Source organism: Carassius carassius, chromosome 15, assembly GCF_963082965.1.
Source record: "Carassius carassius chromosome 15, fCarCar2.1, whole genome shotgun sequence".
Taxonomy (NCBI): Eukaryota; Metazoa; Chordata; class Actinopteri; order Cypriniformes; family Cyprinidae; genus Carassius; species Carassius carassius.
In genome coordinates, this window is record NC_081769.1 from 18,347,416 (window position 1) to 18,364,677 (window position 17,262).

General features: G+C 39.7%; 1 protein-coding gene across 1 annotated transcript; it reads left to right on the top strand.

Moving 5' to 3' along the window:
* Window positions 1–902: 902 nt before the first annotated feature.
* Window positions 903–12,265, top strand: LOC132158353 (SH2 domain-containing adapter protein E-like). The gene is made up of 6 exons (XM_059567732.1): window positions 903–1,919; window positions 4,132–4,255; window positions 8,940–9,158; window positions 9,390–9,591; window positions 10,794–10,913; window positions 11,014–12,265. Exons 1-6 carry the CDS (start codon window positions 1,449–1,451, stop codon window positions 11,195–11,197), a joined length of 1,320 nt encoding a protein of 439 aa, XP_059423715.1. The 5' UTR covers window positions 903–1,448; the 3' UTR covers window positions 11,198–12,265.
* The last annotated feature ends 4,997 nt before the right edge of the window (window positions 12,266–17,262 follow it).

Below are 17,262 nucleotides of genomic sequence, written 5' to 3' on the forward strand. Positions count from 1 at the left end.
TTTTTAAACTTTGCAAAAAATATATATCAAGTTTTCAAGCAGACAGGTGTATTGTGTCTAATGAATTAAATCAAAGCGTAATTAAATAATTAATGTTTACGTCTTATCAATGAATTATGGATGTTTTTTAACCAGCCACTAGATGGAGGCAGTATAACTTTAAATCGCCCTTGCGTCTGCCCTAACTTGGGCCAGTTACCCGGTGTAAACTGCTGCCCCTCTGTGGTAGTGCCTTGCACAATAGACCTAATTTTTCAGCATTTAGATGTTTATTTATAAAAAATTATCACTCAGATCATATTTAAATATTTGTTATATTTTACTTGTTTTTGTTGCTTTTTCATTGTTATTAATATATATATATATATATATATATATATATATATATATATATATATATATATATATATATATATATATATATATATATTACAAATTTTATTTCACGTTTAGCTACTGTTTAAATTAAGCTAAAAGTTCGAGGCCTATTATTTACAGATGTGATGTCCTGCTATTAGGGCAACATGTGATCGATTATCTTTATTTCGTGGCCAACTACGGTGAAAATGTTAAATAGTTGTTTATTTTAGTATAGTTATAGATTTACTTGCTTAACCATAAATGGACCTCTGCATTAGCATCGAAGACAACGATGTAAATGTAAATAAATAAATGTATTTATTTATTTATTTGCCTTTACCAGAAATTGACCTTCAATTGAGTAAAATAGCCTATACTGGAAATGGAAACACATGATAAAAACTGAAAATGTAGTTACTGAGCACCAAAGTAGGTTTGCATCTACAGGTGGGCAGTGCCCAGCAAATGAAAAGTTCCCATTTAGGGGAAGAGTAGCTGCCAGCAGAGGCACAGAAACCACCCCCACCCACAGCTGCAGCACAAACGCGCGTACACGCACATCCTCTTCACTTCATTTAGACTGTCGCTTAGAGTGGATATACCGGGAATGGGATCTTCACCGAGAGCTAAGAAAAACTTTCAATTTTTCCGCGTTTATGCCCTTCAGAGACTCCTCTTTATCTTGCGGGAATAATTGGGAGCAAACAAAAACAAGACATTGTATTCCAATGTGATGAATCGTAGTATAGGTGTGAGTGTAAGAAGTTTCCTGAAAAGAAATACGAATGGGATAAATTCTGTAAACAATATTGCATAGCATAAAAGGAATTTTAATATTCGGAACCTTTCCCTAAATCAATTTGACAGATTTTCCAAATTAGCTTAAATAAATTCAAAATATTTTTTTAAAAGCTAAACAAACAACCTTGCACTGAACAGCCGAACCTGAACTGTGCGTTAAAGTGTTGTTAATTTAGACAAAAAAAATAATTATAGGGCCATAGTCAGTGATATTGTAGAAGCTGATTATTCCTAAAGGAGTTGCGCGTGTGTATGGAGACAGGCGCGGACACCTGTGCGTATTCACCATGGCGAAGTGGTTTAAAGATTTCCCAACTAGTTTGAAGACTGGATCCGACCGCATCCGTTCTGCTTCGGAATCGGGAACTCAGTCCCGACCCAAACCGGTTCTGACTGTCGGTACTGGTTCCAAGGGGAGTCTGCGTAAAAATTCTGGAGCGGAAAACGGTGGCAGTGGTGGTGGTGGTGTGGGTTCGCTTCTTCACGGGAGAAATCGTAAAAATTCGGCCATCGAGCTGGGACGGAACCCCTCCAGCACCGGCTCGATAAAAGACGGGAAGATATGGGAAATTCTGATCCCTGGGAAAAGTAAGAAACACACCAAAATGGAGGGCTTTGAAGACCATCGCACTCTGCGGACCACCAGTCTCGCTGACGCGTACATGAGCAGAATGATCAAGGTTAATGATCCAAAATCCAGTGCAGGAGGATCATCTCCAGACAGCGAGAGGGCCAAGTCACCAATCAGAACAGAAACGGTAAGTTAGAGACTGAGGCAACACCACTAAACAGGCAAACCTCATATACTCTTAAAAATAAGTGTTTATATGTGTGTTATAACCATTTATGGTTCCACAAAGAACCTTGAACATTTATGGAACCTTTCAGTTTTACAGAATATTCTTTATACTGGTAAACAGACTTTTAAAAATGTTCTTCACACTTATGAGGGAAAATGGCTCTTTTAAGAACTGCTCACTGAAAAGTTCTTTGGGGAACCAAAAATTGTATGGCATCACTGTTCTTTAGCTAGTTTTGGGGTATTATGCACTTTCATGCTAGTCTACTGATGAACTGAAATAAGACCAGCTCAAACCAACTGGGACCAGCATCCTTTGCTGGTTTTAGTACGGGTTTTAGCTTGGATAAAGGAAGAATAGCCCTGATCTGAGTGATAAAGTAGACCTCAGAGAGGATGTTCTTTTTAGTCCATGACATACTCCAATTTTCCCAGTCACCCTGTTGACTGTGAGAACCAAACAAATGTCTTTGTTTTGAAAATTGAGATCAGTATCTCTCTACCAGTTCTTTGTCTAAGCAATATCTTCTCCCCTCCCTCAGCCCCCTCTTTTCTCTTTCGTATCTTTCTTTCCTCCCTCCCCGCTCTCTCTTTTTCTCCCTATATGTTATTTTCATTGAACTGCTGTATTATAAGCAGACACAGTGGAGCTGAAAAGCAACAAACACAATGAAAGCCCTTTCCTTGCCTCTCTTCCTGTCTCTTTTCCTAGTCATGCACGCACTCTTCACTCTGTCTTTGTGGGAAACACACTTTTGTGCTCGTATACACACACACCCTTGCTCACAAATACGCAAAGAATACAATGCATACATAGCACAATAGCTCCATCCCATTCTTCCAGTCCCTGGTGAAGGCAGTCTTTGAAGAATTATGTCACTTGATACATAGACAGTATCCTCTCCCATTTACGGACATCCCCTCCAGCTACACTTTGAACATAATAGCATAGAAATCAGAATCTCATGAGGTCACACACACAAAAAAATAAGGGTCCAGAGGGAGAATCAGAGAAAGAAAGGGGAAAGATGGGCTGGAGAATAAGCATAAGCTCTTCAGCTAAAGAAGCACTGATTCTTCATCTATGAGTTGTAACAAAGAATTCCACCCAATAAGATGTAATTTAACTCCAGGTTTTGACGAAATGGCCTTTTTTTTTTAGCTGGGTTTGCATTATTTCTGAAGTAGATGATTGTAGCACGTCCGCTAGTGACACTTTGTATCATAGTATTTACAGAATATTGTAAGTTCCTGTAAACTTAAGTGCAATCAGTAGCACTTTTTGCATTATATTGATTAATTTGCTATGTAATTCAAAATGTTACATTGATATGTAAAGAAAGTAGGGTTGCCATGTCTGCATAACAAAACCACCCCAATGGTACTCAAAACTAGACCAACTGGGTTGCAGGAGAAATTGACTATTAAAGTCACTTCCTGAGGGGCATCACTTTAATCTGAAACAAACAAACAAACTTTTTAAAATTTACCCAGTTTCCCGGACTTGGCAACACTGAAAGAAAGATAAGGAACAGAAAGAAAAAATTAATTTACACATTTTCCTTCTTTTCTTTAAAAATTAAAAAATAAAATAAAATCAGGGTTACTGTGAGGCATTTACAAATTGAATTGGGCAGAAGCAACACTTTAAAATATTCATCAATACTAATAATCACTGTTTCAATAGTATAGTCTCAATCAAGTTAACATTATTTTAGTTGGAAACATCATTTACTAACTTTTTCTGTGTAGTAATATCCAATTTTAAAGTTCATTACCATGACAATGCAATGCTTAAACCCTAAAACAACCATAAAAATTAAGAGAACAAATTTACAGCTCAAATAATACATAGGTTTTAACAGAAGAATTAACAAGTGTTTTTACAAATATTTTAAGCTTCACATTTCTCCAGCAATGGGCACAACTTACTTAAATTGTAAGGGCCACACTGTAATCTTGATTTCTGTTTTGTTTTTTTAAGAAATGAGGCATGAGTCAAAATAGTTTTTTGTTGCAATCAACATTATGCCACAAAGGCTTTTGACTGAGCCAAACTTAATCTAAACTCTGAATATTTCTTTACTTTTGAGGGTGTATCTTCTTTTGTAGATATGAACAAAAATCATAGATATCCCTTCCTATTCTTCTTTTCTTCGGACTCGTAATAGATCATCCTGGAGGACTATGCTGACCCATTTGATGCTGAGAAAACGAGGGAACAGAGAGAGGCTGAAAGAGAAGGAGAGAATGATGGTTACATGGAACCATATGATGCCCAGCTCATTATTACAGGTACATCACCACTTCTTTACTTCTCTTTCTTATAATCATTTATTCGTCTAAAACATTTCTTAGACACAGTATTTGTAGGTATAACAAGTAGATTTTCAGGGATTCGAAGGGTATGAAAAATCACGGCTCCCTCTCTCTCCCCTCTTTGGTGGTTTCCACGGTGACAGTGTTGTGCTGGGACAATGGGTGCAGTTTCCTCTTTCTGCTTCCTGTTTCCTGTCTGTGTTTCCTTTGCCCCATTCTATGGACAGGAAGTTGACCCCTGCTGTCCCCCTAGTATGCCTGGCTATGTGAGAAAGACCCCCCAACACTCCTCACTCCCCCCATTCACTTCCCAGAACTCAGGAAGTGGCCAGCTAAGCCAGCCAATCACAGACTCGGTCTGACTTTCCCCTGGTATGACCATTGTTTTCTCACACAATAGGCCAGACACAAAGTGACAGCAAAGAAACAGTGAGTGAAGGGAGAACGATGGAGCTCCAGGCAATGCTTTGTTGACGTTGAACTTTAAATCTTGAGGAATGAATTGGTGCATGAGTACATGAAGTTTGAGATGAAAGTTAAATGCGCTAAACTGAAAATGTTATACAATAATGTTTGAGAATAATATAAAATGCTATATTTTTGTTTTTTTCCTTAAAGAAAAAGTATTTTATATACTGTACTATATATAAGATAGGTTTCTAAATAATTTGTGTCGTGTATTAAGGTTTAGTTTATCCCTTTTTCATGTTTTAATGTGTAGCTACCTAAATTATTTATAGGTTAAAAACATTGAAATATTCAGTCTAAATGTAAAATCTAAACTAAACCAAATAATTAGCCAAAACGCAAAAGCAAGTGATTACAGAAACTCATGAGATTAAGTTTTAACTGAAAAGTTGATGTACTGTAAATGTTTAAATGATAAAATGTTTAGCTTCACATTGCTGCTACAAAAAAACAGCCCTAATGTAAGTGCCTCAAAATAGCCTTGATTTGATCTCTTTTGTTGTAGAAAATGAGTCCTGTTTTTTGTTTGATGCCTGCTGCGTATGCTTACAAAGACTTATGAATTATCTTGGTATTTGTTAGTATACTACAGTTTCATCTTTGACTTAATCATAATTTCCTGTGGTTTCTCTCATTTGTATGAGCTCAAAAAAAGGTTGCTTCATAGAATAAAACTTCTACCTAGCTGCTCTTTCACCAGTTATACAGAGGTTTGTTAGGAATGTGTCAAATATATGTAGGGGAAAAATCAGTTGGTGTGTGATGTGACTGACAACAGTGCCATTCGCTTTAAAATCTGTTCAGTGTCATTACTGTTTCAGTTTTAACAATTATTGCAATATGTAACACATTGGATAGAAAAGGTGAGAGACAGAGAGAGAGAGAAAGGGAACTCACTAATGTTGACACCTTGTTCTGCATCTTTACTGCATAAGCTATTTACTTGTAAATGAAGCATATGGATATGCATATTAAGTAGTGATATCTAGGGACAAGTAAGGCCATCCTTTTCCACTTTCAGTGAAACAGAGCCATTTTTTCAGTCCTGTGTACTGTACTCAGTGTTCCTGTGGCTTAGTGGTAGAGCATTGTGTTGGCAGAGCAAAAGGTTGTGGGTTCTATTCCCAGGAAACACACATACTGATTAAAAAAATGTATAGCCTGAATGCACTGTAAGTCACTTTAGATAAAAGCCAAATGCATAAATGTAATGTTTAATGATAAATTTGAAAAAGTGGGCAGTGATTGGCTGCTCACATGCAAGGCCCATAACAGAATGTGTTATATCATTATGGTTTGTAAGTATGATAATATGTGGAAGCTTGATAAATGTGAGGCTAAAGGTTCAGTCACATTTACTTTTGTTCTGCAAAGTTTTCACAAAATCTAGTCAATAGGAATCTACATGATTTGCAATTACACAAGACTGAAAGATCTCCCCACGCAAATGCAAATTTGTACTGACCAAAAGAAATCTGCTTATTTTTTAAAATAACTTCTATGTGATTTTTGCTTTATACATCTCTACACTACTGGCAATTGAGATTTGATTTTGCTAATGTGACCACATTGTAATTACAGCCCAAGAACAAATAGTTTCCTTGGGCAATGTTTCACAAATAACCTTCTAATAATGTTCCTACTGTACTGTGGCGAGTGGGGCGGGGCCGAGGGACGTGGGAACAAGGAGTGAGGCCGGCAATGATTGGGCAAATCAGTGGCACCTGCGGCCCACCGCCGGTCTCGAGTCCCACGTAGGAGATGGAAGGATATAAAACTGGAGCGACGACAGTGAAGTACGAGAGAGGACCTGGCCTGGGCTTTTAGTTGTGTTGTGGTTTTATTTTATGCGCATCAGTCGCCCGTGAGGGGCTGATGCGCGGTTTTGTGTTTATTTTGAATTATTAAAGTTTCATTTGATTGTCCGCCGGTTCCCGCCTCCTTCTTCCGGATGAATATGAAAGGTTTAATTCATTACACTGGTGCCGAAACCCGGGAAGGAAGTAGGACCGCCGCCGCCATGCAAAGCCCATCCTCCACGCCGCTTGCGGACGTTATCGCTTCCCTCGCGGTCCTGCACCGCGAACAACACCAGGCCCTGCTGGACCTGAGGACCGATCAGGAGAGACGATTCCAGGCCATCGTTCAGGCCCAGCAGGAGGACCGCGAGAGGTTCCGGAGCTGGATTGATCGGGAGGTTCGCGCCGAGGCCGCCGGGCCGCCCGCCGCCCCCTTCCACCTGCCACTGCACAAGATGGGGGCCCAGGACGATCCGGAGGCCTTCCTGGAACTGTTCGAGAAATCGGCGGAGGCCTGCGGGTGGCCCCGCGAGCAGTGGCCGGTGCGCCTCATTCCCCTGCTCTCCGGCGAGGCCCAGGTGGCCGCCCAAGAACTTCCGGTGGCGAACCTCCTGGTCTTCAACGACCTGAAGAGGGCCATCATCCAGCGGGTCGGCCGTATCGGTCTAATGGCCCGATGAGGTCCATTCCAATTCTTTCGAAGGGGACCTGCATTAAGGGAAGAGGGCGCAAAGGCGCCTTTGGGGCGGCCGGTGGGTTCACCAACTGACATTCCGGACAAGACGCGCACCACTTGCGCACGTTGTCATGAATGCCCGGCCAAAAGAAACGGGTCATGAGGTGATTTAGTGTTGCGGCTTGTCCCAAATGGCCCGCCATAGGATTAGAATGAGCCGCACGGAAAAGCATTTCCCTGCGGCCCTTTGGAATTAACAACTGGGTTGTATTTACTTTTGTCCGAGCGTCTTGGGTCACTTGATACAACCGGTCTTTTAAGATGGCAAAATATGGATAGGAGAGCGGGAGGGCAGGTTGAAGAGACTGGCCATCGATGGCGCGGACCTGTTGAAACGCATGTTTTAGTGTCTCATCCTGAGGCTGCTCCCGAGGAAAGTCATCATGCTCCGAGAGAATCAGTCTCTCGATTTCGTTCAGTTCCCCTGAAGCAGAACCCAGCGGTCCCGGCTCAGTTTCCCCCACCTGTACCCGCGCGGTCTCCTTCCGCGCCTTATTTCCCCAAGAGGCATCCGCACATAACGACCCCAATAAAACCGTAAACGCGGGCCAATTCGTTCCCAAAATTATCGGATGCCGGAGGTGGGGACTAACCGCCACCTCCACACTATGCTTTTGTCCCCGGAATTGAATTATAATCGTATTCCAATGCCCCCGGTTGAATCAGGCTTTGATGGATCGAGGTTTGGTTGCATCCTGAATCCACCAAGGCCGGATATGTACCCCCCTTGATACTCACAGGTATTTGGTACTCGCCAGCCTGATGGGGGTGACCTGTGGGACGTCCGGGACCCGGATCATCGTCCCCACCTCCATCACTGGACACCTGTCCACGAAATGCTCCGAGTCCCCGCAACGCCTACAGGCCAGCCCAGACCTACCCGCCGCCCCAGTGGCAGGGAGTGGATTGGGGAATTGGCGCGGAGAGAGCGGAGAAACGGAAGCACTGTCCCCTCCGGCAGGCACAAGGCGGGGCCCTGGGACTCATGAAGTGCCCTTGGTCAAACCCACCCCGCCCCCGGGGCCTCGGCGCAAACCTCCCGATCAATCCAGCTCCGGAACCTCTCGCGGTCCTCCTGCTGGGCCTGAACGATGGCCTGGAATCGTCTCTCCTGATCGGTCCTCAGGTCCAGCAGGGCCTGGTGTTGTTCGCGGTGCAGGACCGCGAGGGAAGCGATAACGTCCGCAAGCGGCGTGGAGGACGGGCTTTGCATGGCGGCGGCGGTCCTACTTCCTTCCCGGGTTTCGGCACCAGTGTAATGAATTAAACCTTTCATATTCATCCGGAAGAAGGAGGCGGGAACCGGCGGACAATCAAATGAAACTATGAAAATGAAATAATTCAAAATAAACACAAAACAGCGCATCAGCCCCTCACGGACGACTGATGCTCATAAAATAAAACCACAACACAACTAAAAGCCCAGGCCTGGTCCTCTCTCGTCCTTCACTGTCGTCGCTCCAGTTTTATATCCTTCCATCTCCTACGTGGGACTCGAGACCGGCGGTGGGCCGCAGGTGCCACTGATTTGCCCAATCATTGCCGGCCTCACTCCTTGTTCCCACGTCCCTCGGCCCCGCCCCACTCGCCACATGTACCCAGTGAAATCTTCTGGAAAGAGTTCTGATCCTGCATGTTAATTTGTGCCTTTACACAGAGATTCGCCGACGAGGCTCGAAGGACTTGCTGAAAGTGTGTGTGGTGTTGAATGGAGGAGAAAGCGAAGGCTCTGGACCCCCTCAGATCTATGATGTCCCATATGAGGAGGTTCTGGAGGGAATCCCCTTGACCCGACCTGAGTCTGACCCCAGACCACCGGCAGAGTATGAGCTGCCCTGGGAATGGAAGAAGGAGCAGATTATTAGAGCGCTGTCAGGTAACAACCCTCACATTCATATTAGAAGCAGCTTCTTTATTTAACATTACTGATGCATAGACACAGTATAATGAGGAAAATGATTAAACAGTAATTTAGAAGTCAGTTCATGTTATTGAGGTACTTATAGTGTAGCAGTTGCTCAAAACATTTGGGATAGCAGGGTGGGGGTCATTATTACCAGATGCCATAATAAACACTGTGGTGGTTGATGTTTCTTTCTATACACAGCTCAGTTTGATGGAATAGACCGCATGTCGAAGGAAGAATCAGGTTCTCCTACTGTAAAACAGCAGACACTGAGACATAAGAGCTGGACCCCTAAAACCATTCGACCGAATCCCCCATCCCCGACTTCCCCTTCATCTCCCAGCACCACCCCAGACACTGAGACACCAATAGTTGATCCCACCCTGCCCTTGGAGAAACAGAGGTGAGTATTTGTGTCTTAAAAATGTGATTTTTTCTGGAACTCAAAGAATGAAATGAAGAAAATAAAATTGTAATGAGAATATGTGTACAGAAATGTACAGTATATTAACAGCAATGACATGAAAAACACGATCACCTAGCTACTGTGTATATTAGCACTTACAATAGAGGCCAACTTAAGAGTTTACATGTCAGGGACAATATCAAGAAGAATGTTATCACTTAATGTCATCACTTAGAATGTCATAACATTATGTTCTAATGAAAGTTTTCACTCTTTATGTATTTATTTTGTAATGTATATTTAAAAATGCTACTTTATATATAACATTTGGAATAATTAATTATGTTTTTGAAATATTTTCAGACTGCAGTCCATTACAGAAAAAAATTACATTTCAAAATATATTCAACTTGTAATAATAATTTTCAACATTACAGTTTTTTATTATATTACTGATAAAATAAATGCAGCCTTGGTGATCATAAGAGACTTCTTTCAAAAACATTACCATTTTTCAATTATTCAAATTTTTGGGCACAAAATAAAACAAAATAAAAACATGATGAGCACCCATCATGTTTTTATTTTGTGCCCAAAAATTTTACTATTAAAAATTTTACTATTTTACTATTAAGTTTATTATAAATTATTATTATTATTAAGGCTATTACATGCCTCAAAAAGTGAATGTAACGTCACTATATTAACAATATAGCACGGCTGCAATTTTGCAAAAAAGTGAACATTTTATCATAATTTTCTAACCCTCATGTCATTTCAAACACATGACTTTATTTATTCTGTGAAACACAGATAAAATATAAAATATAGATATTTTGAAAAATGTTTTTGTCCATTCATTGAAAGTCAGTGGGATTATCAATACACTGAACTCCATTGACTTCACTTTATTGACAAAAACACTTAGACTTTTTTCCCAAATGTCTTCTGTTGTGTTCCACAGAAGAAAGAAGGTCATACATTGTCATTTGAATTTTGAGTTTCAGTTTAAAAATGTTCCTTTAACACTTAAAATGTGTTATTAGGCAAATGTATCCATTTATAGTTTGCCATCTTTCTCAGTGCCTCTTAATTCTCTTTTTATAAATTCTGTACCTTCTCTTATCATATTACATAATCAAACTGTGTAGAAATAAGAATCTCCTGCCCCTTTCTGCCCTCTCTGTCTCTCTCCTCAGTTGGTATCATGGCAGTGTGAGTCGTCAGGAGGCAGAGGCTCAGCTGCAGCACTGTAGGGAAGCCAGCTTCCTGGTGCGAGACAGTGAATCAGCTACCAGCAAATACTCCATCGCCCTCAAGTAAGTGCATGCTTGTGTATCTCTGAAATCAAGAGAACAAGAAATGAGTTGGCAGTCCTGAAAAGCTGACGTAGATGATATAAGATCCCTCTCTCGACAGGACGAGTCAAGGGTGTGTGCACATCATCGTAGCGCAGACTAAAGACTGTGGCTACACACTGGAAAAGAGCAGCTGTGTGTTCCCAAGTATCCCAGAAGTGGTGCACCACTACTGCACCCAGCGCCTACCTTTCACCGGGGCAGAACACATGACCCTGCAGCACCCCGTGCCACGCACACACTAAAAACACACACAAACACATGCTGAACTTATACATATTCACAGCGTTCTCTGGTGCAAAGATGTGAATGTACAATACCATGGAGCCTGCCAATCAAATGCCAGCAAAGCACAGCTTAAAACTCTTTGTCTTACTGTATGTATGTAGATGTGCGCATGGAAAAGAATAAGTGAACAAGTGGAACTTGTGTTTTAGCTCATTTGAAAACAGGGTTTTCCTCAAATACGACACTAAAAAGGAGGAAATGTATTTCAAAGAAACTAGTTTAAACGCAACAGTTTACGTAATGCGTATCTGTTGCATACTTGTGTTTTGTTATTTCCTCATCCCTTGTTTGAGTGTGCTGGGACTGTGGCCTCATAAGTTCATTCCCAATCATTTTACTGATCTAATTTTGTGCCTGAAGGAGTGACTCACATCTTGACTCTTCCTGCTGGCAGCAGCGGTAAACTGCAACAGTATCACTCCATTGTGTTACTTTCCCGAAAGAGAAACACAGTTTACTCCCTTTAACAATGCGTTTAAGTGGCCCGAATCTGCACAGTTGATATTTTTAGGATCCTTAGTGTAGATTTTAGTTTTTAATTATAGCTGAATTCTCATATTATTTTTTCTTCTGAGAAAAAAAAAACACGTCACCATACATTGGCAGTTCGGTTAGATCATTAGTTTGGATCAATACAGCAAATTGAAGCTAGCTCGTTCATCAGATAAATGAGTCATTGCCGTTGATTGGCTAATGTTCTTGTCTGTATGTGATAAAACCTTCTATTGATTGGTATGAGTTTGGAAATAGAGGGATGTCGAATGGATTTACTGACCATGCAGTCATACTCGGATTCATGGCGTACCGAATGTGGCATCACTTGTCTTGGTGATGGGAAGTTACGTTTAAATGTATGTCTTTTTGTTTAACGGTAACAGGTTCCATTTTAATCTTAACGGATGCTAAATTTGATTCTTGTTTAATCTATATGAGAGAAATGTGATGGGGAAAATGCATGTTCACTGAAGATTTTGCCTTTGTACAATGTAAGACTGTGCAAAGCCTGAAATAAAGCAAATTTGTTAAATTTCTCAGTCTCTTTCACATTCACACATAAATGTTCCTAAAGAGTTCCTAAAGAGTAAATGTTCCTGTCACTGTGCTTGAGTTTAGACATACTATAATGTAACCCAGAAGGAAGCATTTTAAACTCATGAAACAGTGGATGAGTATGATCTACAAGAATAGTTTTGGCTTTCTGTAAGACAAACCGCTCAAAATTATCTAATAACCCAGTCTGCTTAAAACCAATAATCTTACTTCCTTGGTTAACAATGCCATTCAATGAGTTCCGATTCTTCACGTTTAGATTACCATACCAACAACACATAGAGAAACAAAGTACTGATTCAATATAAGATCTGTAATACATGGTCATGAGAGTCCTGCTAATATTAAAAGTAGAAAGCCTCCGAAGACAGTACAACCGTTGCTGGCCTTTTTTGCATAGTACTTCGGCATGAAAATCAAACGGCAGTTTGTTGTCAATAATAAGCCCAAGATACTTATAAGTACTAGCCCATTCCACCATTTGACCTTTAACTATAGTTGGCTGAGTTGATGATGAATGACTAGATCTAACGTCAATAGCCATATGTCTTGTCTTCTTTATATTCACATGCAAAAAGGAACTATCACACCATGTTATAAAATCGTTCACTACTGGACCATGACAGTTCTCAGCCTTCCTCATGAGACTGACAATAACGGTGTCATCCGCAAATTTTAAAATTAACCTGTCTGTGTGTTTATTTACACAGTCATTAGTGTACAAAATGTAAAGCAAATGTGAGAGAACACATCCCTGTGGAGAACCTGTAGACGTTATAAGGGCATCTGAAAATGTGCAATTTACACCCTCTGCCTTCTGTCACTTAGAAAATCTAATAACCACCCCACTATCTTATAATCTAATTTAAACTCTGAAATTAATTTATTTATTAAAACATGGGGCTGAATAGTATTAAAAGCTGATGAAAAATCTACAAAAAGAAGTCTAACGTGGGTTTTTGGTCCCTCCAGATGTTTCATAATCATATTTAACAGGGTGGATGAAATCAACTCAACAAATCAACATTAGAATGATTTCTGAAAGATCATGTGACACTGAAGATTGGATTAATGGCAGCATTACATCACATGATTGAATTACATTTTATAATATTAAAATAGAGAACTGTTATTTTAAATTGATTTAATCACTGTTTTACAGTTTTTTTGTAAATAAATGTGATATTTGTAAGCATAAGAGACTTACTAACCTCAAACTTTGAACAGTAGTGTGCATCATTGGTGCAAGGATCTTTTGATATTACACACTAAGAATCATCAGCTGTTTACATCATCAGAGGCTCAAGTGTTTCCTAAACATTTATTAAACATTGCCAGGGCATCTCAAATTCAAGGGAAAAAAACACATAAATAATAAATAATAATATTAAATAAATAAAATAATAGGACTAATGCATAAGTAAAATAGCAAATGGAATATGTTTTAAGAGCTGAACTGACAGAGCATAGTGCTAGCCATGCCATTTCCCAGCGATCCCCCATACTAAAATATAAACCTGGAATGCACTGTATGTCAGCTCTGAGAAAAAAACATCTCCCATTTGAACAGTTGTAAATGTATGTATGTACTTATCTGATCAGATTGAGCACAGTATATATTGTCTTTGTGTATGTATGAATATCTTTTCACAAAGAAAATGTCTGTTTCTCGTATTTCATTATAGTTGACTGAGACCATAGAATTCCCTAGTTATTCCTTCACATTGCATTTAGAACTGACAGGAAAAACCTAATCAGTCAAATCCATGGCTAAATAGTGTTCTTCGTGACAGATGAAGTCAGTCAGTGTATCAAAATCACATAAGTTAGAGAAAGCTTCCAGCAGCAAATGGCAGGAGACAGAGAGGGAAGGAGAGAGGGAGGGGTGAAGGGGAAGGAGGGGTGACATAAGCACTCAGGGGTCCCAGTCTGTAAATAATTCAGCAAGAGACTCCAAGCACTTGGAGCACTGAAGTTTCCCTGTCTGCTCAACACTGCAGAGATAGAGAGAGGGAGGCACAAAGTAGTATACGAGAGAGAGAGAGTGAGGGAGAGAGAGAGAGAGAGAGAGAGAGTACAAAGATGCACACAGATTATGACATCAGAAGGAAAGACAGAACAAGGAAGGGAAAGAGTGGAAGGCTGTAAGGGAAACAGTAGAGGGAGATATGGAGGAGAGTGCGGAAGTTTAAGAGAATGACAAAAATATCAGCAGGAAAGACTATTTAGAGGTGGTGAATGATGGTGAAAAAACAGAATGTTAAGCAGGTAAAAATGTATGTGGTTCAATAGAGAAGAAAATATGTTTTTGATTATCTCTCTAAAAATATCTATCTATCTATCTATCTATCTATCTATCTATCTATCTATCTATCTATCTATCTATCTATCTATCTATCTATCTATCTATCTATCTATCTATCTATCTATCTATCTATCTATCTATCTATCTATCTATAGCTATAGGTTTATATAATTGTCTCATTTTATATATATATATATATATATATATATAGTATTACATATGTTATTAAATATATTATCTAAATCTATCATATTTCCATTTTTATGCATCTACTAGTGTGTGTATCTCTGTACTGTAATGTCAGTGTGTAATACAATGAAAATGTATTAATTCAAACTATATATATATATATATATATATATATATATATATATATTCATACTATCATACCAGCATCATTTTTATTACATAATTACCACTGAACGGCAGAGTTGGTACAGACATATCCACATTGCTATGATCAGATGCTTTCTTAACGGCTGCTTTCTCACCGCTGTCATTTTTGTGCTGTGTTTATTTCATTATTGAGAGGAATGTGCATAAGCACATATTTACATATTCATAATTACGTCCCTCTCAGCAGTGTGGATGTTGATATGTATTTCACTACAAAGGTATTTCCAACTTCTTTTTAGTTCTAAGCAAAGAATGAAAAAGAACTTCACCATGAGCATTTCGGGGTACCAAATCATGTTCAGTCTCTTGTACTGTACATTATGCATGGGCGAGGGCATGAGCAATAAGTTGCTGGCACACAGCCCCTTTAAATATACATTACATAAATATGCAAAAACATCACATGGTAAGGTCAAACATGGTGGAGGATGCTTTTTGCCCTGATGTTAATGATGACAAATATATTATTATTTAAAGATCTTTTTCACAGTTGCTTCTTATCATCTGTCCATTTGCAACATTTTCCCAATACTTTGTAGTAAATCAGAATATGGAAGACATATGCCAAGAATATTGCATATTGCGATATCCTCAGCTCTGTGTGACTCACTGCTCATAAAGAGCATATCTGTACACTATGGTGTGAATAGGACATGAATACCTACGTAATAGTCAACCAGTGAGTCACCAGTGACCAAGCTTTTGCTTTCCTGCACATTAATTCCACCTCCCTGCTCTCTCTTTCATCTCTTTTCTCTCCATTAATCCATTCTCTCTTCTCTGCCTCTTTCTTGTAATGTTTCCACATCCTTCTGTCCATCCTCCTCCTCCCACTAGTGTCTTTAGGGATCTAAAGCCGAGGTCATCTGTAGGGATCCCCCAAGAGAAAATGCAAAAATAGACATTTTGGCCAAAGGGTGTAAGTGAATGTGTAATGGAAGACAGAGAGAGCCATAAACATTGTGAGTGCCATGAGATGCAGAGAGAGTGAACTAGAAAGATGGGGAGAGCTTGGGAGACCCCATCATCTCCCTGGAAGCGACGGTTATTTCTGGAACGCTGAGCACTGAGTTTTGACACACGACAACTACAGAACCACTGGTTGAAAGGCCAGAAGTTACTGACACTCAGACAAGAGCGGTTGTGATGTGGGGACAGGACTCAGTCATACGGTGATGTTACCGATGCTGACTGATGGAGAGACGATACTCATCTCCTTGAAAAACTCACATTCAGCCACCCGCTCCCCTGGGGCAAAACAAATGAAGCGTTAGTCTCCATACAGAGGGAACTTCACTTCCAGCTGTTGGAGTAGTGTGATGCTGTCTAGAAAGAGCTGAATGGTTGACAGCAAAATGTGTATGTGATGTGTGAAGGTAAAGAGCAGTTTTACATGATTATGAGGGAAAAAAAAATTCACATGCTAAATGTTGATTATCACTGTAATAACAGTTATTAATTTCAGTTAATGACTTTATGTGGGCTACATATCCAATATAACTTGATGGCTGTTTTATAAATCAGTAGATTTTTATTATTATTAATAATATTTTGCACTAAGAAAAAGTATTTTTAAAGAACTGTTTACTAAACAAAAAACAAAACTCTCATTCAAATACTGAACAGATTCATCACACATTATTGAATATTCAAGGTCAGTTAAAATAATCACCGCTACAGTGCGTATGCAAGTTTACTGTTGGAGTCTTGCAATGTTCAGCAGATTTGCATCATTCGCTTGCAGTGTATTTTGGGAGTGAAGGTCCACATTTCTATCAAGTTCCTGTTATATCTAGACAAAAAGTTTTTTTCTGTGCTTATATAATACACAGTAAATACGATTTGTGCAATGAAAAGAACTGTCTGTGAAACAGAACTTCTGTGATTGCTTGCAATTCTCTACCACTTCTTAAAGACCCGTTTGATGGAAGTAGATCTACAGCTGAATGAATTACACCTTTCAAGGTTTTTTTTTTCTTTTTTTTTTCTGGAAACTGTAATTGTAATCTAAAATATTCTGATTACCTTTGAAGTCATAGTTCCTAGAAAGAGAAACTTTTTTCAATATTTTCACAGAATGAGCAGTCACTGAAAAGCCTCTTAATTCTGAGAGGCACTGCGAGTCTTCAGGTGGACCAAATGACCTTGTAAAGGAAATGGAAAGTGTCCTGTGAAAAAACACATTCTATGTAACCGGATGTAGAGAAGGGGAGTCTGAGGTATGCCTGCCTCCCCCGCCCCCCTCCCCTTCGCTGTTTCTGTCATCTCGTC

Bases quoted from the DNA above. Each gene is read 5' to 3' on its own strand.
- LOC132158353 (XM_059567732.1), top strand. From the start codon at position 1,449: ATGGCGAAGTGGTTTAAAGATTTCCCAACTAGTTTGAAGACTGGATCC. The intron at 9,159-9,389 runs GTAACAACCCTC...TTCTATACACAG, and splicing joins GATTATTAGAGCGCTGTCAG to CTCAGTTTGATGGAATAGAC. The intron at 9,592-10,793 runs GTGAGTATTTGT...CTCTCTCCTCAG, and splicing joins CTGCCCTTGGAGAAACAGAG to TTGGTATCATGGCAGTGTGA.